This window comes from Python bivittatus, unplaced genomic scaffold (assembly GCF_059951505.1).
Source record: "Python bivittatus isolate LINGU-HERP-01145 unplaced genomic scaffold, Pbiv_v1 ctg000610_np1212, whole genome shotgun sequence".
Lineage (NCBI taxonomy): Eukaryota > Metazoa > Chordata > Lepidosauria > Squamata > Pythonidae > Python > Python bivittatus.
Window position 1 is genome coordinate 20,020,667 of NW_028277088.1, and position 25,265 is coordinate 20,045,931.

A 25,265-nucleotide genomic window follows, 5' to 3' on the forward strand; every position below is an offset into this window, starting at 1 on the left:
TAGTTGTACTTATGCTGTTGTTTATTCTTCTGCCTTATGAGCCACCCAGAATTATTTGCTAAAATAAATAAGTTTCTCAAATAAATAAATAAATAAATATACATAAAGGCTGGGAATGTATTTGCTTTTTGAAAAAAAAAGTCTGTAAAAAACTTCCACTTGCTACTAACGCCACTGAAGGCAGGGCTGGCTTGCTTTCCTGCCTTCCTTCTCTTTCAGAAAGAGCGAGGGGGAATTTACATGCATGCCAGTTAATGCTTCGCGCAGACGGCTCTTTATCCCCTTTTCAGTGGTCCTTGTCCATTACTCTATGTACTCTTTTGTCCTGGCACACAAAACAGCGGTCCATCCAATCACAGAAGACCTGCTGCCTCCCCGTTGCCCCGTCCCAGCCAGGGATTTCGCTGCAGCGCTAGTCACGGCCCCTAACTAAAGGGAACTGCCCCCTTTCCATAGTAAGGGATCCTTTAAAAAAAGCATTCCCGCCTTGGAAATCTTAACGAAGGGGGCTCCTTCTCAGTTGATCAGGAGTAGGATCCCTAAGTGGTCAGAGAGGAAAGCTCCCCCGACTGCTCGTGCTCTAGCATACAAATGCAGGTGTCTGAATCATGGACGGGGTTGGGGGGCAGCGCATCCTAAAGGGTGCAACCGAAAGCGCCCGGCAGCTCTTTAGACGCCTGCGGGGACTCCGGCGCTGCCAACCGCGTCGCGCAAGCGCCAAGCGGCCCCTGCCGGGTGAGATAAAGCTCCTCCCGGGGAGACCAAATAGGAACGAAAAAGCGGCGGAACAAAAGGTAGTTTACCGCGCGCGGCCGACCGGATGAAATTCAGAGTTGCTTCTGCTGGAAAGCGAGGAGCATGGAGCCGCGGCTGCGAGTGCTGGAGTTATATAGCGGGGTCGGAGGGATGCACTACGCGCTAATGGGTAGGTTCGTCCTCGGATCCGCACAGGCCTGCGGGGTCCGCCTCCTGGGCGAGCTTTGCAAGGCTTGACTTCCGGGCGGGGAAGGACGCCTGCAGTCGCCACCTGAGCCGTAGGAACCATAGCAGTGCAGAAAATGCATCTTCTGCTTAATCCAGAGGTCCTGAAAGTTGAAATGGTTAGCCACTCACGCATCTGTCAGGTGCTGTCGATTTGTTTCTTCTCTGAAATGATGCCTCTCTGCCAGCTCTTGCTTTGTCTGCAAATTTTTGACTTTTATGTTTTTTTTGTTTTCGTTTTCCTATGCCTTTGAATCAGTGTTGACTCCTGGCAACTGCCTGGGCGAGTCCCTGCAGTTTTCTTGGCAAGATTTTAGAAGTGGGTTGCCATTGCCTTCTTCCTAGGGCTGAGAGAGAGTGACTGGCCCAAGGTCACTCCACTGGCTTTGTGCCTAAGGTGGGACTAGAACTCCTGGTTTCCCGCTTTATAGCCTGGTGCCTTAACCACTACTGTACACCAGACTAGCTCCTTTTATGTATTTACCTTGTAAAGCCACCATATTTTAGGGGGCATTTTCTGGCTTTGCTGGAAATGCAAAAAATAAATCAGAAAACTGGATTTGTACACTTTAAGTAATGATAAACTACTGGTTTGTTGAACAAGTCATAAACTGGGATTCCCATTGTGGTAAGCTGTGGTTTGCTCAACAAAGCACTGTTGTTTGCACAGGATGATAAATCCTAAACCATGGTTTACAGATCACTTTATTGCTTAATGTATTGAGTGAATGCAGCCATAGTTGTCTGGTGTGCACCAAATGCTAAGCTTTAAGCCATGGTTTAGTAATTATAATGGATGAGTTCACATAAACTAAAACTAAGCAAACCACATTATGGCTTTGTGAAAAGCATAAAGTCAATCAAAACAGCTTCCCTCAAGCTGGCACTCTAGAAGTATTTGAATATGACTCCCATAATCCTCATTCATTGTGAATTTAACACATTTGGAGGCACCAGCTTGAGAAACACTGAGATAATTTGATGGGGGGAAATCCCTTGTTTTTGGGGGGGGAAATGCTGTGAAAAGTATTTGAAATTGTTTTTGTTCCAGCATCTTGAATGTACAGCAATGAAGACTGATATCTTGGGGGATGTCCACACAGCTCGCTTGTCCTATCTCAGAGATGGCCTGCTTACCAGTCACTGAGGACCTGCCCTCACACTGGAACCTTCATCTCTGGACCAGCCTGTTGTTGAGGCAGGTTGAAGCTGAATCAGAGGTCTGGCAGGAAAGTAGGGTTTTGCATAAGAAGGCATTAAAAGCTTTCCTCTGTGTGAACCTTCTGATTTGTATGGAGGAACAGCCTGAGGGAGGTCAGCATCCTGAAGGACTCCAAAATAGCTCACTGCAGGACCATTCCCCCCACCCCAGTCTGGCTGCAGCAGTGTTTCTCAGCCCCAGCACCTTTAAGGCATGTGGACTTCTGGAATCCTGGGAGTTGAAGTCCACATGTCTTAAAGGTGCTGGGGCTGAGAAACACTGGGCTGCAGGGTCCTGGGTCTCCATGGCCATTTCTTTTTTGGTTGTGTTACCTGGCAGCTAAAATTTTCTTTTAGACTTCAAAAAGGAATCGGAAGGATGACCTCATGGAATGCAAGTGGGCTGCTGTATAATTGGAGTGAATAAATAAATGACCACCGTCACTTCTCAGTGGGATCCCTGCCTTTATCTCCTGGACAGCTCTGCTGGCACCCCCAACGGACCTGGGGATAAGTGCTCTCTAGGAAGCTTGGGGTAAGAGCAGGAATCCCCATAGCGAGAGGTGGTGAAGGACCCATATCTGGGTTGGGGGGGGGAGAGAAGAGGGAGCAACAAGAATGGAGGTAGGGCAGAGATCCTTTTGGTGGGAGGCAGTGAGGCATCTTCCCTGGGGGAGGTGGAGAGGGAGGCAGCAGAGAAAGGGAGGGGTCCCCTTCCTGCCCCTATTACCCCATGGAAGCAACAAGAGCAGCAGCAGAATCTCCAGTCCTGTATAAGCACAGCAACTTTCATACCCAGAATGGGAGGAAAGCCCATAGCTGGGGTGTGGGCAAGAACCTTTAGTCTGCAAAACTCTCAGGAAAAAAAACCCACCTTGAGATTTTAAAAACATTTTTATGGTTTGGACTCTGGATCCATTCCAGGAACGCAGGAAATTGCCTTTAAGTAAAGCAGCCACTTAGTTGGTCTAGCCCATCCTTGTCTACTTTGGCAGCTGGAGGCAGCCATTGAGTTTCTGACAGAGGTGAACATCTGCTTCCTGTCCCATTCCAGAAGATTCCTTGCGGAAGCTTGGGTGGTTCTTTATGCAAAGCATGTGCTCTATCAAACATGCACCCTATCTGGATCTCAGTTCTCGTTCTCTAGCATAGACTTTCCCAGCCTGCCACCTCTCAGATCTGTCAGGTCTGCAATTTTTTAAAAAATTTCACCTAATTTTAAAAAGGGGCATGATGGTGTGTGGATGCCCTTTTGCTATAAGGTGTTGATAATGTATTCCTATGAGCTACAGAATGAAATGATTGTTGCAACATTTAATATACCAAAAGTGTAATGGCATTCTCTTTATACTTATTTTGAGAAGACAGTTAAAGTTTGTAGATCAAACTGGGTGCATTAATTTGTTTGCATGTTGAGAAATTATGTAATCTCTCTAATCACTGAATTTTCCTCTGGATCTTTTGGGCTTGGTTTGATTGTATTTATGTATACAAAGTACAGACAAGAAGAACCCAAATGTTTACACGTTTACTCTGAGGAAGAAAAGCCTCTTTAAAACCATGGCTTGATAACAAACATTCCAGACACTTACTTTAAACCAGTCTCCATATACTTGAAAGAGCACAAGATGCACTAAAGAAATAGCCCGAGATTAGTTGAATCTGTACATACCGATACCCATTAATATACAGTGGTACCTCGGGTCACGAACTTAATTCATTCCGTGACTCTGGTCGCGACCCGAATTGGTCACGACCCAAATCAAATTTTCCCATAAGGTTCAATGTAAATACGGTTAATCCGTTCTGAACCATTTTTTTTTTTTAACCACAAAAATATGAAACAAAGTACAGTACAGTACAGTATGAAGAGAGAGAACGCTAACCTTGCTTGAGGTGACTTCTGGCGTGGAGGACAGGAAGGCAGGTGGGGAGGTGGTTATTGTTTGGAGGGAGAGTCCCCCTCCCTACAGGAAGCCACGACCACGTGTCATGGCAGGGAAAATGGCCGCGGATCCTGTTTGTGAACCGAATTGTTCATGAACAGAAGCATTCGTGACCCGAGGTACCACTGTACTTTGGTTCCCTAATGCACGCACTCACTCGCACTCTGTGTGTGTGTGTGTGTGTATTGGATTTTAGCTCTTAACTCGGTTCATCAAATGGTTGTAAATTGCAAGCACCAGTGTGTTATGCGATAAAAATAATCAACTGGATTATAAAATCTGTAGATCAACTTTTTTATATCACTCTCTCATCTTCTCCCTCCCTCCCTCCCCATCCGTGCTCTGGTTTCAGAGTGCTGTTAACTGAACCGGTTAAATTGTTGTAGCTTTTTCTCTTAATCTTCAAAATGCATATACTGTACCAGAAAATGGCCATAATATATTTTTCAAAATGCATTTACAAAACAATGGCCATAACGTGCCCACACACATGTATTAGGGTATAGTTAGCAGGTTACTGTGACGCTGCATTTAAATACCTGGACCAAATAAACTAAAAAAAGACTGTGCCTCGGTGCATTGTGATTTGGCCATAGATAGGCAGCTTGATGTTGTCTAGATACCTTTTGGACTATAGTACACAAAATACCTAGATATTGGGGATTGTGGGAATTGTGGTCTATAGCGTCCAGAGTATACTAATGCATGCATTTTAGTGTACTGTGTGAATTCAATCAAAGTATGTCACAATGTGGTTTGTTGGATTTTGGCTTGTGTAAATTTAGCCATTGTAGTTTGTCAACTATGGTTTATGTGGTATGAATCCAGTAAATTATGGTTTATTTAATAAACCATAGTTAAACAATGGCTGGGCATGATGCTGGAATCCTGCTTTATTGTAGGCTAAATTTGTTTAATCAGTTGAAGCTGCTTTATTACCCCACACTAGATGTCAGTGTTACCTGGTTTGCACACTGTGGCATTGGTTATCCCTTAAACAGAGCAGTCTGCAGTCTAAGAACACATAGCTGAATTTGAATTTGAATTTGGCTGATCTCAAATTTTAAGCAAGGTTGCACCTTATTAGTACTTGGACGGGAGACCACCAGGAGAGCTCAAAGCTGCAGATTAGACTGGGAAGCTACAAAAACATCCTGGAAGAAGGCAGTGGCAAATCTTTTATATAATGTTGCCACAAAAACTACATGGACAGGTCCATGAAGTCACCAGAAGTCAAGCTTGGCACAAAAGAAACTTTATCTTAATTAAAGTAGGATGTATGATTACTGTAATCTGTCTAGAATGTAAAATGTGCTTATCATAAAAGTATTTATGTGTGATTGCCTGCTTATTTCTTGTAAAGTATATATAGACAAACTACAGCATAATTTCTTGAATGTGCACAATTATTTCTTTCATAGGTTTAAAGTGGTTCTTCCAAGTTTTAATGTTAATTATGAGTAGATCTTATAGCTGTATAACCACAGGCCAAATAACCATTACTTATTTCCAGGTCAGAAATACCAGTTTATTTGAGCACCTGGGTCTGACCCTGCTTTGAAGCAAGCATGAAACAAGCATGTACACATGCACTGGATCAAATATCTAAGGTGGCATAGATCAGTGTTCCTCAACCTTAGCAACTTTAAGTTATGTGGACTTCAACTCCCAGAATTCCCCAGCCAGCATGGCTGGCTGGGGAATTCTGGGAGTTGAAGTCCACATATCTTAAAGTTGCCAAGCTTGAGGAACACTGGCATAGGTGTTTATTTTGGGGCTGCTGCTTGCAGTGCTTCCTCCCTCTCTTGGTGGTACCTGCTGAAGATGGTGCATGTAGGGCCACCAGCCAGCGGAGGGGCTCAAATATGGCATCTTACACCATGTTGAAGGGCTGATCATCCTAGGCCTTTATCTGTACACTACCATGCATGAAATCTGATGATCCTTTGGGCCACCCTGCAACTTGTCCCTGATAGCTGGTATAACTACTGTTCATGCCCTGCTTGGGAATAGGTATTTTACTGCTAGTTAATGGCACAAATTACTAGCTAGCACTGGACAGGAGAATGTTGGCCAAGCAATATCCCCCAGACCTCACAAAGTTTTCCCCTGCAAGGCTGAAGGGCTGTCAAGTTAAACTTTCCATGGGCCCAAGGCAGTCTCTGCTTTGATGCTGGAGGGAAGTTGGATGTTTCCTCTGGGCCAACGCCACCACCTGTGGGTTCAGTTTCAAAGGGACGGCGTCTTCTCCTGACATTCAGCTCCTGGATTGCTGACAGGGGGACTTATCTGACCATCATCCTCTGAACTGTGAGAAGATCCCCTCCTGAGCATTATCCAACCTGGCCAGATGACATCACCATTGCTACCACAGAAGGATATAAAAATCACTCCACCTGCAGAATCACTCTTTTTCTCACTTGACCAGTAGCCCTTGGCTTGACCATCCCTCTCACCACTTCTTCCTATTCCCACAGGGGGGAATCCACTACATGTGGCTGGCTAAACTGTTGGGGCTGGCAGCTTAAAAGCAAACAACAAAACTAAAAGAGTGTATTTACCAAATACATGTCTGTATATCTAATAAACAGCACTACTAATTGGAAGAATAATTCCCCCATAAGCATGCAGGCCTCACACTGGACAAAGGAAACTGTCATTTTATGTTCTAAAAGGGTTGAACTGAAAAGGGGAGATGGGAATGTGTTTCTCTTTCCCTCCTGACCACCAACCCCACTACACTGCTTTAAAATTAAGGCTAAAACACAAAGGCCCAAAGAAGCATCCTTAAATTAAAACAGGATGAGGAGTTTGGGGGGGGGGTGCTCAGAAGCGGGCAGCCAGAAAAATGCTCATCTGTTCCAACTTCACTGACCCTTTGGAACTAGTTGATAAAGAGAAGCAAATTCCATGGAGACCGATTGGTTTCAAAAGAATAAGGGCTGTCAGTGGAAATTAGGCTTCAGCCTGCAATGCCCCACTGACCTTGAAAGCCTTGAAGCTCAAGTGCGTGTGCAGTTGATTGGAAGAGAATGGAAAAGAGGTTGCTTAAAGTTTTCAGTCTTTGCACAGACTGCAGAATAAAACGATGGGTGACGGTTTCCTTTTCTAGAACAGCTTTTCTGAGATGTAAATTACCCAGATGCATTTAGAGGAACAAACACATTTGTTTGTTTAAAAGCACTGCTCTGCAACTGATGCCTCTTCTTCTGATTGTCCCCACTGGAATTCTAGCAAGCGGAGTACCGGCAGAAGTTGTTGCAGCTGTTGATGTGAATACAGTGGCCAATGAAGTTTACACACACAATTTTTCTACCACACCCCTGTGGCCAAAAACGATTGAGGTAAGTGAAGCGGTCTTTTGGAATCCTCATATATTTGTCTCTTTATATGTTGGTGAAGATATGTTGGATGTACTAGGTTAAATAAGGAAGCAAATTGGTTTTTCCAATTTCTGATTTTATTTCTCTTGCCTTTTAAATGGGGGAGGGGAAGAATCATACTCCTGTCCCAATTAGAATGAATGGCTGGCTTCACACAGCATGCTGTGTCAAAATGTGATTAACACAGGGTCTCTGGGTTGAGACCCTCTGGGGCATCAGGAGCAATTTAGAAGGGGTGGGAGGGGGGGGGGTTTACAGTTTTTCTTTAAACCTGATCAGGCTTCTGCAGGCAAAGTGGAGGTCTGTTAGACCTTGTTCTGGCTTTTGCAGTTATGATACCACAACATTTGAGAATGCCTGCAATATATAGTTTAAAGTTTAATAACTAAAAATAAGTTGTGTATTCATTTCTTTAAACCAATCCTAACCCCAACAACATGATTTGTTTTATTCATTGGGAAATTGCACAAATTGGGTTATCATTTAGGGGATTGTGGAACTGCCGGGTTTAACTTTGGCTTAACATACTGAATGAACCTAACCACTCTAATTATAAATCATGGTTTGTAGCTTAGCATGCTGCATGAGCCCAGCCAGTTTGGGTTCACTTAAGGAAGCATGATTAAGCAAGCGAAAGCATATTGGGGGAGTTGACACCGCACCACCCTCAAGCTTCACTCCACAGGCAGGAATGAATCACTTAGGCAAGCTGTCAAGAAATTCAAAAACTACAGATAAGGAGGATTTATTGAAAAAAGCTACATCAAAGCATTTCGGCAGCTACAGTGATTCAGGAACAAGCCTGTATATAGAAACAAGGTTCAAACTCCCTTGCATTTCCTTCCCACCCTTCTAAACAGACTGGCTTGGCTCCTCTTTTGACTGATGAATCAATTATCCATGTTTCTATACCACCGGACTTTAAAAAAAAAAAAAAAAGACTTCCCACAGTTTACACCATAAAATATTACCATAAAAGGATAGGCATGATGATAGGTGAAGTAAGAACACTGAGCAAAAAAAGATTTCTAGAGCAATTTATGTAAAATAAAAGTGTCTCCTTTTGTAAGCACAAAAGGCACAGAAGTGAGAGGAAAGATGGTGATTCAAGCATCAGTTCTTAAAGTTTACTTTACAGCTGTTATAGGAAAGAGTTAAGAGGAGGAACCAGACAGAGGTGACCTTTCCAAGAGATGTTGAATGGTCCTGTTTCCTGTCTCTCTCTGCCACAACTAGCCTAAGAGCATCCTGCATATAATGGGAAATGTTTCATTAATCTCTTCTTTATTTAGGGAATAACATTGAAGGAACTCAACAGGTTATCTTTTGATATGATTTTGATGAGTCCTCCTTGTCAGCCCTTTACAAGGTGTGTGCTTCAAATATCGTTCTTTCTATTTAAAGGAGTAGCAAAGTTAGCTCTACATTAGAACACAGCATTATTTGAGAATAATTATTTGCATTATTAATTGCTTTTTTCTTCTTTAAAACATGATAACATATAAAGAATAGTGGAGATTATAGGTTGGATGCCAGGGAAATGAAGCTGTCTACCAGGATTTGTGCTGGTCATCTGTTTGGTCGATCAACACACTCTTGACTTCTGGCAACTGCCTGGACTAGTCCCTACAGTTTTCTTGGCAAGATTTTCGAAGTGGTTTGTTATTGCCTACTTCCTAGGGCTGAAAGAGAGTGACTGGCCCGAAGTCATCCAGCTGGCTTTGTGTCTAAGGTGGGACTAGATCTCTGAGTCTCTGAGTTTCTAGCCTGGTGTCCTAACCACTAAACACAACTGGTTCTCCTGTGAGTGAATTTGGATTCCTGGCAACTTTATGGAAGTGGTTTGCCATTATCTTCTTCTGGGGTGTTTTTTTTCAGCTTCCCAACCTAGGACTGAGACAGAGTAACTGGGCCAAAGACACAACGCTGGTTTTGGTGCCTGTCCTTAGGTCTCCCCTCTCCTAGTCTACCACCTTAACCACTACACCAAATTGGCTCTCTTATTCTAGGTTTGTTAAACTCACATGTTGGTATTCCAGTTAACAAAAACCCTGCCAGCTAAACAGCCAAAGTGAAATTACTATTTTGCAGTAAAGTTGTTTTTATGTAATATAATTGTGTTTAACGGAACATTATGGTATTCTTCATTTTAATGCTACCTGGGTCTTCATTTTGACTCACTAGAGCAGTGTTTCTCAACCTTGGCGACTTTAAGATATGTGGACTTCAACTCCCAGAATTCCCCAGCCAGGGTTGAGAAACACTGCACTAGAGCCTTTTGTATCAACATATAAAAAGGCATCAGTGTTGCAGCCCTCAGGCTAATAAACTAGTCCTCATGTAACAGTCATCACGGTTTGAGCTGAAGATTCTCAGCATAGATTATGCAGAATTTGTACACCCAAATTCTGATTCAGCTCAAATAGTTTATGACACAAAACACACTTTTTGCAGTCAGAATTAGGAGTCTTACCATTTTGTGCATCCAAGTTAAACACAGTGGCATTTTAATTTTACTTCTTTTCTTTCCCCCTTCTCTACAGAATTGGTCGACAAGAGGGTATTTCTGACCCTAGGACCAAAAGTTTTCTCTATATTCTAGATATTCTTCCAAAGTAAGTACTCACATTAACTCTTCTTTAACATTTTCTGATACCATTATCCCTAGATTTTAAAGACTATGTCTCTTTCCACAATGAGTTGTAGATTTGTACAATCTTATGGATCAGGCAGTTCATACACTTACATTGTTACAGATTTACCTAAGAGAAATGTTAAAAAGAATTGAAAATTTGCATTTCTGGTGAGATGCTGAACATATGACAACATGGATACATACAACCACCATGTTTTGGGAACTACAGCCTTGCAATAAGCCTGTGCAGGTGCAGCCTTCGTCTCTTCTTCTCTTCCTATTTGAAAATAGCATATTTATATGAATTTGAGTTGATTTGCCAATACAGCGTTTAAATCATATATTTATCTGGTCTTTTTTAGTACCTACGAGCAAGATCTGTATAGACTGGAAAGAGTTGTTCTCTTTCACAACCTATTGTATTTCTATTATACGTTCAATATATTGTTATAATAAATTATCAAATATAGCATATTGGTAATTAGATATTAGATATTATATTTCATCAATATCAAATATAATATACTTGAGAGTCAGCATGATGTAGAGGTTAAGTGTTGGATTGTCCGGGTTCTAGTATGACCCAGTTCTAGTCACCTGAAGCCACAGAAACTCACTGGGTGACTTACAGCCAGTCGCTCTTCCCCAGTCCAACCTACCACTCAGGATATTTTTTATTAATTTCAACTATATTTCCTTGCTTTCAAGGAAATCACTTCATTGAAAGTTTTTTTTTTAATTAAAAAAATATCAAACACGATCACAGCTCTATTCTACAAATGAAATGACTACATTAAAGCATTTCACATCCTGCCTATTTAATTATATGTTCCTTTCTCACAAACTCAGATGTATGATTCAGGACATGGCAAAATAAACTTTCTTTTTTATTTCTGTATCCTTGGAATGGTCTAGCATGAGTGGATGACGTTATCTGGAAATTTTAAAAAATGCATTTAATCTTTCTTGACCATATGTCTCAGTGAAACAGCAGTTCTAGTTTTAAGGCTGTTAAATTCTGAGGCTCTTTAATTGGGCTTCTCCAACTCTTCTCTCCTAGTGAGATAAAGGTTAATACTTTTCTGATTCATCTCCTTAAGCTGTTGCCAGTAAGATTTCTTTCTGTTTTTTAATGGAAATAATGACATGTAGTGTGGGGGTAAGGTAAAAAGTAACTAAGCCTGATGATTATTCTGATCCTGTTGTCCGTACTTTATAACTATAGCTTAAACAAATTGTTTTGCAGGCTTACAAGGCTGCCAAAATACTTACTTTTAGAAAATGTCAAAGGTTTTGAAACATCTTCTGCCAGGTATGATGGAATGAAACATTAATGCCCATTTCTAATTTGTTGGCAGGACAGTAAGGAATTAATAAAATTACACAAGGGGTATTTTCAGGTTGGAAAAAAATATAACATTTCCAACACTTGGAACATGGAGATTAACATATAATGCATTATTGTATTTTTTAAAACAATAATAGAAAATCATAATTCATGTAATTGCAGGATTAAACTGTTTTTGAGATGAACTTTAGTGATAGCGAAGCTATATTTTAAGTTTAGAATTAAAATTACCATTGGAAAATTTGAGGGCATCCTAGCTTTTTATTTTAAAACTAGTCACTAAGAAGAACAAGGGATCTTATGTTTAAAATAAAACCCTAAATTCTGGTTAGCAGTGTAAGGAAAAGGTGCAGGAATTCCATCTTTTCCTTGTTCTCCTTTTCTACAAGTATTGAGATGAAGCACTTTATTTCAGGATAAATAGAATGGGCAACTAATTTTCATGAAGGTCATAAATTTCCAAGCCCAGGTAACTAAGCTGGATTCACACCTCATGTTTTTCTTTGGCTTAGTACTATTTGGGATCTCAATCACTGTGGTTCATGACTATGTTTTATGAACTCAGATAACCGTGTCTTATTGTAGAAGCCATAATTAATCATAGTACCTGAACCCAATCAGTACAACAGTAGTAAAAGGATTGTATTTAGGCAACTTCAGACATTTATTCATAGCAGTGGAATTCATGGTTTTGTTTTATTTTCATACTGCCAGAGATGAACTTATACGAACACTAGAAAAATGTGGATTTACATATCAAGAATTTCTGTTGTCTCCAACTTGTGTGAGTAATGGCATTGTTAAAATTAGTTTAGCTCAAAATTTTCCTGTAGATTCATTCAGTTTTGAGAGAGTGTGCTGACCTTTATATATTGTTTCTCAGACCAAAATTATTCCTATCATAGTTTGTTCCTGGTTTCTCTGCATTATTATGTCATCCAAAATTGAATTTTGCATCTTTTTCATAGAGATGTTGATGCAGGAACATATCTTGGGGTAGAAGAGTGATAGAGAGAAATGTCTGAATTCTTTCTCATTGGCCATACTGGTCAGAGTTGAAATCTAAAACATAAGATCACCAAGTTATCTACACTTGGCTGTAGTGTTGTTGTCCATGAGATAAGGATGCTGGGAATCAGGAAATATGATGATGGAGGCACTTGATGTTGACCCTAGAGTGACAGTTTGTTGTCATCAGATAAATATAACTCACAATCTAGTTGTGTTTATATAAAGAAATGGCCATTGTGTCTCAAACTAAAATACTTCTCTATTCTGAGAGGGAGAGGGGAAAGGGGTGTGTGTGTGAGAGAGAGAGAGAGAGAAAGAGAAAGAGAGAAATAGAAAGGAGGAGGGAAGGAGGATGGGCCAGGAGAAAAAGGATTCAACCAACTTGTGAGAAAGAAAGGGATGATTGAGTTAAGAGAAATCAAAGAATCCTGAAAATAGTAATCTTGTAAGGAGGTTTGGACTTCATGAATATACATGAACTTACCCTTTCAGATGCAGGCACCTATTCACCACAGATCCCAAACAAAGTGGGAAAGTTTTGCTCCCCTCCTCCAGTTATTATGATGCAGATTACAGCTTCTCTGTTGCCCCTGGGTAAACTGCAGTGTTCTACAGAGTCCCTGGAAGGAGGGGGAAGCATTTACTTTCTCCCTTCCAGCAATCTTGCTCCAGAATGATGTTTTTCTTCACAGCTAAGGGTCATGTGGAGAAATAGACCAGGGATTTCCAAGTAGGAAGGAGCATTCTTGGGCCACAGGATTGCCTGTCTTGTTTTTCTTTTGAATTTAATCTCAAATATACTTCAGTGGTGTGGAAATGGTGATTGGTGTGTTGAACTTCCACAACGGGATGTTACACCAGCCCTATCATTTTGTTATTTTAAGGCCTGGTATTTTGAAAACTCAACCATTGTTCTGAACACAGAGACCTTTGAGTACTCATTGAGTTATTTACTTACAGATTGGGATTCCAAACTCAAGACTGAGATACTTCCTGATTGCAAGACTCCATTCAGAGCCCTTTCCTTTTCTAGCACCTGGGAAGGTGAGACTACCTTTTCATCATTAATCACAAAAGCTACTGGTTGCGGTAATCTCAAACTTGTAGTCAGCTGTAAATGCAAGTTTAAAAATGTGCCAGATATATTTTGTTGAGTGATGCTAAGCTGTTTGAAGACATGGAAGAACACTGCATCTAGTAGGCAAATTATATCATGCAGCATGCTTTCCTATGGATCGCTCCTATTGCTGCCTATCAAAAAATATTACATAGCCAAGCATGATGCTCTTCAAATGTGTTGGAATTGCAATTCCCAGAAGTCCCTGCTAGAAGGAAGGATAGAGGAGAACAGCATACAAGCTCGAGGTTCACAATGGCTTGTTCCTATTCATTCATGTTGTACTAAACTGCGGTTTAACTTAACGTGAATGCACGGACTGTTCTGTCTGTTGAAATCTCCTCTTTGAAGGCACCTCGAAGCATTTTTTGTTTTATAGTTCTGTAGAGAAAAACGTGAACTGCTGTAACAAAGCAACCAAGTTTGGTTGCTAAGGGCAGATTGAAACATTGTGCAAAGGCATCCACAAGCCCAATTTTGAAGCTTCACCACATGAATGGCTGTAGCTGGAAGAATATCCCATTCAGTGCTTTGAGAAATGAGTACTGATGGCAAAGAGTTCCTCTCTAATAAGTGGACTTTATTATTAGACTGAAAATATTAGACTTCTGCACTACTTGTTGAATACCGTATTAAAACATTTTGGATGAAATTTGCACATGGTGTGTGCATGTGAACAACATTTGAATTAATTGCCTGAAAAACAAATCAGAAGATGAGACAATTTCAAGGCAATAACAGGTTCATGTTGTCAGAAGACAAGAGCACCAAACTTAAGACTTGTGAACAATTCACCAATCTAGGTGACTAACTTGTATCAGAGTAAGCATCCTTTACCTGATGGTCAGCTTGACTGTTAGATTCCATATATTGCTTGCCCCAAATGGTGATTGCTAATATACCTGGAAGGCACAGGATGAGGAAAGTTGATTTATAAAATAATATTTAATTACTTTAAGATGTACATCTCTGAAAATATTTGATAGTTGATCTCTGAAAGTATTTGATACTTAGTAATCCCAGAAAAGGATTACTCAATAATCTTACACATGCTGACAGATTTGATATGTGACACTGAAATGCGTTTTATCTGTCTTGTTGAATAAAGTACAATTTGCTGAGTTCACACATTGCTCTAAGCAGTCTGTCATAGCTTGCAAACCATAGCTGCTTGGTACACAAAATCGAGTAAGCCCAAAACCAAACAGTTAAGTATATGCACCCGATCTGGATACACTGTCATCCTTGCTCAAATCAAACTGGAAGTTTCCCTTGAATCTCTGTGAATATAATACTCTTTAATGAGTTGCACATTTTTCTTCAAACAGATATTGACTGATTTCCCAAGCCAGGAACCAGAGAATTCAAAGACATGTAAAGATGCTGCAGCTGTGACAGAAGCTGGTTCTCCAGTCCTTACCAAAATGCTCGGCTCTGGCCTTCATGCTAATGGCAGGCAGTGCCCACAGAAGAGGGACTTTCTGTATAAACTTGAAACAGAGACAGAATTGGAAAGAAAACAGCAGTGGGATGACAATCTCTCTTTACAGATGCTCAAAAATTTTCTCCAAGAGGATGGAGAAGGGCTGAGTCAGTATTCCTTACCATTGAAGTCTTTGCTACGTTATGCTCTCCTTTTAGATATTGTCAAACCCACTTGCAGAAGATCTACATGTTTCACAAAAGGGTAAGATCCTCCAAATGAATGTGTTAATTCATTTGATGTACTTTTCGGGATAAAAATGTTCTCTTGGCATCTTCTTTTTTTAAAACGTAGCGAATAAGCCAAGGCACAGTTCTCCTAACTACACTTATCCCAATCTTTTAAAAGACACATCCAGCCCAGAAGATTCCCAGAGGAGATTGCCATATATTAATGATCTTTCCAAGGAATTTTCTATGCCTCATAAAAGCAAAGCCCTGCTATTGGCAGTTGGCAAGGACATTTATTGTTGCATTTCCTTATAGCTCTTTCAGGACAATGAAACAAGGGTGGGGAACTGAATCAGGAAGGGATGGGACACAAGGTTTGGTTTCTTTCCACTCACCACCTCCAGATGCCCCGAAGGCCAGATAACATCATGGCGGAGGGAGCCCCTCTCTGAGGTACAACTCCCTGCTGCTGTCTTCTGGCATCCATTCCTCCACGGGGAGCAAGAGGGGGCAACCTTTTGGTGGCCAGGACTACATGGTTTAAAGTCTGTTCAGCCTTCGGGATCTACCAGTGAATGTTGTGAAGTGGTTTGCAGGGAATTGCAACTGATAAACAGTTGAGCAAGAGAGATCTGCTCCATTACAGTGTTGTCATTCAAGCAACTTTTCATCACTGTAGCCATATACATGTGAAGACTTTGGTTCCTTTTATTTTATACTATTACTTTTTGTATTCCAAGTCAGTCTTGTGATATAAAATAGACTTTGCCTGCAGTTTCTGTCCCCAGAAAGTGTGTAATGCAGGGGAGAGATGCAGACTCTGTTATTTAATCCTTGTGATCCAGGGAGGTCCAACCAGGTTTTTTTTTTCCTTTCTCTGCTTATTCACCCTATTACTGTCTAGAACAGTAATTTAAACTCTCCTAGCTTTCCATGTCTCCTTTACTGGAATCACTGTTTGTCTCTAGCTAAAGTTCCTTCCCTCTCTCCCTCATCAGCCTTTTTTTTGGGGGGGGGGAGTGGTATGCTTGGCTCTGTTTGCTTGATAACTGTTTCTCTGGTTCTGCTTGTCCTGTAATTAACAATAAATGACAGCCTGCAAGAAACTGCTGCATAAATGTGTTTATGCAGAAAACCCACAGTGGCTCCAGAAAAGGCATACCATTATTTTTAGTGCTTCTGTCTGAAATATCACTTAGCCCAGTATTGTAAAGGGCTGTGTACACCTTGAAAATGATTTGGAAGAAGTGTTTTGGACTTTGCAAGAGGACGCCACCACCACTCTGCTGTTCATTAAAGCAGCCTTTTTTTCATGCTTCTTCAACTTACAGAAATGTACCACTGTTTTAAGAATCACATTAACCTTTGAGTCAGATCCTTGAAAGAAAGACTGGCTGTTTTAATGTTCAGTATGTTTGTGGGCCTGGGAAGTTCAAATCATGTCTTCCACACTATTTTCAAAGCATGCACAGCCAAGGTACATTTGATAGGAAAAGCTGTGGGCAGGTATATATGGTGATTAATCTGTATGGGGTCAATTGAAAATAATGAATCCTATATGCATAGGCAGTATGATACACACACTTCTCATTTGAACTTCATCAACATCAAACCATGTTGATATAGGAAAACAAAAATTATTGAGTGTCCTGTTAGATGCTTTTATAAGCCATTTGCAAACACAACCTCTCCACTCATCAATAGTGCAAATCTCTCAAGAATTATAATGTATGGCTCTTAATTGATTTGAAGGTATGGGCACTATGTAGAAGGAACTGGTTCCGTATTGCAGATGGCAGAGGATATTCAGGTACAGTGGTACTTTTTATATATTCATGATTTATTTTATTTTATGGTACAGTTTCTTGGCTTTAGTTAATAAAAAAAAATAGGTAAGAGTAAAGCTTCCAGCAAGAATTTCACATTGAACCTAATACAGATTGCCTGAATACACGTGCTTAAACTTAGATATATTATGTATTCTTTATATATTAATATATATTAATTATATATTAATATTTTATGGAATAATTGTAGGTGGTTCAAATATTTCAAAATCATCCAGATTTGTGGAAAAGCATATACAAGTGGTCCTCGGGTTACGACCACTCATTCAGCGACTGTTCAAACTTGTGATGGCACTGAATGAGGGGGGACCTACAACTGGTCTTCAGGGTTCTGGCCGTTGCAGTGTCCCTGTGGTCACATGATTGCAATCTGTCCACTTGATGCCCAGCTTATGAATACAACGTTGCAGCAAGCCATGGTCACATGTTCAAGATTTCCGACATTCCCTACCAGCTTCCCACAAGCAAAGTCAATGAGGAAGCCATGGTCTTGTGAGGTTCCCACTTAATGATCCACACTGTCCTTGCTTAACAACTGCAACTGGGCCTGCTGGAATTGCTGTCACTAAGTGATGCGGTCACATGAATTGCATAGTGACCGCAATTCCGGTCTCAACTGCTATCATAACCCGAGGACTATCTGTAAAACTAGTAGTGAATTTGAGTGTGTGAGTGAGAAGGAAAAATTGTTTAATAGCAACTGACTGTACAAAAAAATAGGTATCTGCAAAGGTTATTTCAGTTTCTCAGATTTGCATAGGCAGTGATTTTGAAACATTATTATAATATTTTTATCCTGCCTTTTTTGATATATATATAACTCACCGGATTTTTCTGGACAGATTTTCTTCCCATGGTATCATCAATGTGCAAATACCTTTTAAAATTAATAGTACAGATTCAATATGAAACTATCTACAAAGGTGGTAACTTTCTTTTTTTTAAAAGTTATATTTCATATACAAAAATCAAGACAACAAAGAGAACTGATAACCTGCACTTGCATATTAACGTACATGAATCACTAAGCTGATAAATGTAAGCTGGCTATGCATTTAAAGAAGAGAATTGCATTTTTTAATAGAATCAATAGAGGAACACCTTAAGCAAAGATTACTGCAGTGAAAAACCAAATCTGCAATGAATGAACTGTAAAACAGAGGTGGACAACCTGCATCTCTCCAAATGTTGCTGGATTACAGTTCCCAGCATCATTCATCAGTAGCTTAGCTTTAAAAAAAAAAAAAGGCATTTTTCACTTACTCTTCCCATATTAAGAAAAATGCGGATTGTCTTATTTTGTTGTTTGTTCTTGGTAGCTGTCTCTCAGGTCATTTATGTTTGCTTTTGTCATACCCTAAAGTCACATGGAACTAGATCAGAGGGGACCACAGGAGAAGTGAGGTGGGCAAAGCAGCACCGTGCCATTATTCCTCAAGTTCTGACCCTTGTGTGCGTGCATGACGATGTTATGCGCACGTACGAAAGGAGCAGCATTTGCAGCTTGATGCTGCTTCCGTCATTTTGACAAAAGCATCAGATCCTGTGGATATCCCTAGACAAAGAGTTTCAGCTCAGTTCTACTGCAGTTAATTTCCCGGAGCCTTGCAAGTCATGATGATGATGAAGTAGTGGATGCAGTTAAGAATATTATGCCTTAGTCATACATCATGAACAGTTTACCAAACTCTTTTCCACAGCTTGAATCGGTATTTAAATCCTTTGATGATTTGTCTGAAGATGCAAAGCTTAAGAACCTATCAATGCTTCAGCTGCGGTATTTTACTCCTAGAGAAATAGCAAATCTGCATGGATTTCCCCCTGAATTTGGTAGGTGTTTAGTATTTTTAAAATACAAATATAACTAATATTTACAAATGTGTACACACCACAAGCTCAGTGAACATGCTTACTGTATATACTCACATATAAGTCAATCTACATATAAGTCTACCTACAAAATTGCAACTAAAATACCAGGAAAAATGCACCACCTGCAGATAAGCCCTGCTGTGAAATTGCAACCAACCAAGGAAATAACTTTCCTTTTTTTCTATTCACAAACTTGTTTTTCACATACCTCAGATTCTCTGGCAGCAGCAGAATTGTTTGTCATCTCCACTCTAACAATATTTAGCTTGAAAGGTGCATTATACAATAAGCATTGACAATTTCTAGACATGGTGATTACCTACCTATGGAAATGGGTGCAGCAAAAGTGGGAAATTGCAAACTTCTATGTCATCGCTTAAAGCCTGTGATTTTTTTTTTAATCTGAGCTCTGGGCTGCAGGTAAACCAAACCCAATTTGGGGGTGTATTTTGGAGTCAAAAATTCTCAGCTTACAGACAAGTATATATGAAATGTTATAAATTCTTCAACAAGAAAAACACTTCTTGAGTTTATTCTTAGTTTGTCCTTATGAATTTTGAATATAATACATTTTTTCTAATGTGACCACAGTATCTCAGATTCTATATTTGTAGTACATTATAAAATACACACAGTTGTCCATATGGTTCTCTGTCTTTTGGTTCTCCTTCTTTTCTGATGTGAAAGAAGCACCTAGGAGAGGGAGTCGTAGACTCTTCTAATTGTTTTATTTTTGTTAATAAAATCAGTCTCCTAAGGCTGCTGAAATAACATCACTATGATCAATTAGGATGTCTGTGCATCTGTGACTAGCTTTCAGAGGATGACATCAGATTATGATTATTCAGAAGATGCTTCTACTGCTAATGTTTTTTTTTCCCCAAAGGCTAGTTAGGCCTTCTTCAAGCTGGTGCACTTAAAATATGCCTGGCTGCATGCTGTCTGGGCATAATATCGATAGTGATCGGATACATCAGGAAGGCATCAGATTGGATAATGGCTGGGTCAGAATAGAAAAGAAGAGAGATGTTGACATACAGGCTTGAGACAGATTTTTCCCTTTTCCAAGTGACGGATTTTGTAGAGCATACCATTTAGTACTGAGGTCATGCTGGAATCCAATTTCTCCACAGTTCAGTGGACATGAATGTAACCAGAAGGAAAAACACTTTAAATGAGGCCAAAAAAAATTCTTTGCTAAATAGTAGTGAAAAGGCAAGAAAGACAAGATGTTCCCTAAAATAGGAAAGTTCTTAAGAGAACCACATTTTACCATACCAAAAAATAATGCTGAATGATCAGTGGATTTAATATCATGAAATAATCATGCTTGGTTGGAGTAATCCATATTTCATGGCTCATTGTGCATTGGCAGTTAAATACCAGGATTTAAAAAAACAAAACAAAAGCCCAAGCAGTTACTTCTCAGTACTTTCAGCTGAAGGCCTGTTCCAAATAAAGATGGTTTCTAATACATGCTATAAGTTCTAGAGAAGACCAAGAAAATAGAATGTTTGTAGTACAGTACTGTACCTGTCTGAAAAGCTCAAGACATTCTCAAGTCAAGGTTGATTCCTGGTGTCTACATAAAAACAACTATGCAGCTTTCTTGGCAATAGTACAGGAATTTGTCTTTATTTTTTTTCTGGAATGGTGTGGTTGGTTGGTTGGTTGGTTGGTTGGCTGGCTGGTTGGTTGGTTGGTTGGTTTCCCAGTCTAGTCTACAATCCTGGTGGTCTCCCATCAAAACACTAACCAGGCTAGGTCTTCTTAGTTGCCAAGGCAAGCAAGAGATGGTATATGTCCACTCAAAAGTAATTTCTGTTGAGTTCAGTGACCTTACTCTCAGGTCAGGGAGGACTGCAGTTCTGTACTCACTTGCCTTAGAATATGAGTCATTGAACTTACTGTCTATTTAGAAGTAAGCCTTCATAGGATATCAGTGTCAGAATTATAGCAATAACCATTAATTGCATTTGGAATTAAGACATTTCATATGACTGAAAAAGTAACAAAAAGTTTTCTCTTTTTTAAAAAAATTTTTTTTTGTTTAGGTTTTCCTGAAAACATTACCATAAAACAGTGTTACCGTCTACTTGGAAACAGCCTCAACGTGTACGTGGTTGCTAAATTAATTTCATTTCTGGTTGAATCATACTAAGCGATGACCTGTTTAAATGAACTGTCTGGTGGCATTCTACTATGTCAGAATGTGGATTTCTTCCTTGGAAGAGGATTGAATCTGATTACCATGGTGCATTTGTGTGGAATCTCATCTTTGTTTATAAAATAAATAACTCTCAAATGTGTGTCTGTCTTACCATTTGTGGAAATAGAGGGTGTTACTGAAAGCCACATGTTAGTATTTTAACCTATGAATACTGGATCCTGTATTTGTGAAAAATAGGAACTATTTAAATACTTAATATAAGCCATTTTAAACACTCTTAAACCCAAGTTCAGTGGTGGAGAATAAACGTCTTTAAATAAACTCTTTTTAAAGACATACATTAAATTGCTTGTAATGTCTTTAAAGACAGCTCTTTTATTCTTAATATCACTTTTTCACTGCTTCTCCCAAAGAAATTCTGGACTTGTAGTTTTCTGATATTTTTTTGTTAGAAACCTCTGCCTTTTGATTCCAATTTTCAAGCTTCCCAGGAAAGAAGAGTGACTGATAAAGATGCACCTGAACTTACTCTTTGTGGAATAAATCTGTGTACTGATTTGATTCTCTGCATGTTGAAAACCCCAGGTTCAATTAGAAGCACCTCTAGTTACAAAGATCAAACAGCAGATTTTTGAATCTCAGAATTTATATTCAAAGTAAAGGACAAACTCCTGACCTCAACACAACTCTTTCTTAGTAGATTCATACTTAAATCTAATGTTTCATTGTTGCCAATGTATGTGCCTTTTGCAGAGCTCAGAACAATGACAACGACAAAAACCTTTCAATAAAAAAAAAGAGTAGCCTATCCTGAAGATTTAAAAATAATTGACAATTATAAAGCATGGCACTAGATTAGAAATAGTAGGCAATAAATATTTACTTAGGTGCAAAGTCATCAAAGAAATTGAATCTGGCTTTATACCTTCTTATAACCTTTATCTGGCACTATGCGAATGCTCAATAGGGCAGATTTCTGAATTCTGGTAATCGTATGACAAAACGTAATAGCTTTTCAGACAAGGGAGAAATTTTAAGAAAAGAACATTGATACTGTAATAGCACCTGGAATTCTATTGATAGGACTGTCAGCTTATGCAAGCTTGAAGACATGTCTACTCTTCAAAACACTTGCCATAGAATTATAGGACTGTATACAGTTACACTCTTGTCAGTGTGATGGCTTCCATCCATGGAGTGGAAGGAGTGATCCACCATCCCTCTGAAGCTCTGCATATATGTTCAATATCTACCTTGAAGGGTTGCGAGATATTCTGGAGGAGAGATGAGAGATGTTCTCTTGTATGAAGAGAAGGCTCTGGTTCTGGAAAATAGCTTTTATCTGCAATATTTCAAAGACATGAAAAGCCCCCAGGTTTAATACATCACCTTTCTAGTTCATCTTTTTGGATAAACCCAACTGTCTATATTGTAACATGTTACTGCTGAAGGTAAGTACAGTGCACAGAGGTATTCAGTGAATATTCTTGTAAAATGTCATAAGCTTCCATTCATATGCAAGAAAACATTCCTATAATTATGTTTTTAAATTTAGTTCATGCCAAATTTATTGTATGTTAAAGACCTCTGGAATTTATTGAATGGTCTGGAAATTGGTATGTTTTAGCAATACTTATATACGAATCATGAGGTCTTAATAATTACCGTGGCTCAAATTTGTCTGCAAGTCAGTGAGGAATAAAGAATAATTCATGCAGAGGAGAGGAAAAAGTATGGGTCCAACCCAGACCCATGAGTAAGTTAAGTCTCATTGATTTAATTTAGTTTTCTCTAATTATAACATATTTGAACTATATCCAGACTTTCTTTGTATTAACTCATTTTCTTTCAGTTTCTCTGTGTGTTTTTTAAACTCATGGTATATTGTTTAGACCTCTACTAGAAACTAGTGGTTAAGAATTTAAGTGTTATTACCCTTTATTATGAATTATGAACTCTAACAAATCAGGTCCATGCTCAGAACCATGGAGGTATTTACTTGCATTCCTGTGAAAAGTCATCTGGAGATCTCTGTGTTGAATATAAGTTCATCAGGGATACTGATGAAGGGCTAGGAAGCCTAGTCCATTCCACTCATATGTGTATCTTATTTAGACATAGTACTCGGTAGAATATCAAAATAGTTGATAAGGCATGAGGATGTTAATTCCTTTTTAAAACATATCTCCGGTATGATAGCATTTAGCATATCTCCAATATGATGAACATCTTAAAATATTTTCAAAACCTTAATGTATCCCTACTATTTTCAGAACCTAGAATGAGGCATGATCCAAGAGGAAATGGTCCTGATGAAGTTTTATTGTTAATAAATCTGCCTCTCCCCTTGATTATTACAAGCTTAGCACTTTTTGTCATTGTTGCATCCCAAAGTATTGAGATTCAAGCTATGGCCAAGAAAATCAAATATGTTCCTTCTTATTTTTGACTCAAATGACTATCAAATTCCTGAAGTATTGTTATGAATAAAAGTTGCCAATCTTGTAGGAGTATTTCCAAAAACTGATTTGTTACTGGGAAAAAGAGGGGAGTGGAGAAATGATGTTTGCTTTCTTAAATAGAGGCTTAACTGAACTTTTAAAAGCCACAGACAAACCAGACCAAAACAAGCAAACTAGCAACTCTGGGTTTATTTACCTATGCACCCTCTCCCTATTATATGCTCTGACTTAGTGGCAAACAGGTTCTATCTATTTCATCTTTCTATTTCCTCACACATCCACGTAACAGTGAGGTATGTTAATCTAGGAACCTGCATTCCAAAAAGCAGATTTGAAACCAAACTTCCCTTGTGTAATAGTCTACTCCAGCTTTCTCCAATCTAGTAACCTCCATATATGTTGGGTTATATTTCCCATCACTCCCAGCAAACACGTTCCCCAGATGAACATCTCACTGTTCTATTTCATCAGACTATTTGTCTAACTTCAGTATTTCCTGACTAGCAATAACCCTCCATAACCTGCTACATGTACCTTTTACATGAAAGTGCCATCAACGGAATTTTTTAAATGCAAAGTTGGCATTCCACCCCTGAGCTGCATCTTCTGCCAAACATAATTTATGGTGTTATAATGTATTATAGCAGTAGCATAAAAAATATCATTAATGTAGAGTAGGAACCATTGTGAAATCAGTGGAAAGGCAGTAGCTGAATGATACCACATCTGATTTGCCTGCAGAACATCCCATGCTTTATCTTGGGTATATATAGATAAGACTGATGATATCTCTGTTATATACGAAGCCTGGAAAATTACTGACAGTCAGTTTCACAGTACAAAGCCAGATGGATCAATGACCTGATCTATGCTTCTTTGTTATGCAATATGTTCCTATGCTCCTATTTTATAGTACTGCAAAGCCATTGGTTTAATCAAAATACGTGGAATGTGGATCAGCTTATTTTTTTATTAGTTCTATATTTTCAGTTGCAACATTATTGATTAAGGGTAGGCCTGTAGACTAACTCTCACTCTCGTCCTGATGCTCTGCCAGTGATAACATGGCCATCAAGCCTCTCTTAGTTGTGGCTGGGCCACCTTTTATAGATGCCAGAAATCCACATTATGAAAAAAGCTAAAGTTTAATGCAGCACAATCTGCTGTTGAATCGCCTTTATTCATTGGCGTACCACAAAGGTTAAAGGGAGAGAGAATGATTAAACACTGAAAAGTTGAACAGCAGAGTTTTTTTAAAAACCACTTGGAAAGCATTCTTAGATGTGTTTGATCTACACGCATATCGACACACAGTTTTCCACTCCAAAGATCCCTTTCTTTTTCAATTCTCTTCCCACTAACATCTCATTGTCCTCCATATAATTAGGCATCAAATGTGGTAGCCTCCCTCCTTTGTCCTTGGCTCTTTCTCCATGCAAATTTAGAGTTGTACCAAATGTTTGCAAACCAAATATTTTGGCACAAGTAAGAGGGGAAGTCTCCATCTGTTTAAACCCATGTTTGTGCTTTTCCAAAGCCACTTGCAATCCCTCTAGGCTGCTTCTATGATATAATTTATTTTTCCACTTAAGCCCTCAGAGGATTGTCTTTCTGGCTATATGATCTAGTTAGGAAACACA

General features: G+C 39.4%; 1 protein-coding gene across 4 annotated transcripts; it reads left to right on the top strand.

Moving 5' to 3' along the window:
- The first annotated feature begins 491 nt into the window (after positions 1 to 491).
- On the top strand, positions 492 to 21,302 carry TRDMT1 (tRNA aspartic acid methyltransferase 1). 4 transcript variants are annotated; one of them, XM_088150443.1, is made up of 11 exons: positions 492 to 925; positions 7,362 to 7,471; positions 8,803 to 8,879; positions 10,054 to 10,125; positions 11,392 to 11,457; positions 12,208 to 12,277; positions 13,465 to 13,548; positions 14,950 to 15,308; positions 17,027 to 17,084; positions 18,822 to 18,951; positions 21,048 to 21,302. In XM_088150443.1, the coding sequence occupies exons 1-11, from the start codon at positions 859 to 861 to the stop codon at positions 21,152 to 21,154; spliced, it is 1,200 nt and encodes a 399-aa protein (XP_088006569.1). In that variant the 5' UTR covers positions 492 to 858; the 3' UTR covers positions 21,155 to 21,302. The 4 variants fall into 4 exon arrangements, with proteins under 4 accessions (XP_088006569.1, XP_088006571.1, XP_088006570.1 ...); XM_088150445.1 differs by having other exon boundaries at positions 496 to 794; XM_088150444.1 differs by lacking the exon at positions 492 to 925 and adding an exon at positions 941 to 1,124.
- The last annotated feature ends 3,963 nt before the right edge of the window (positions 21,303 to 25,265 follow it).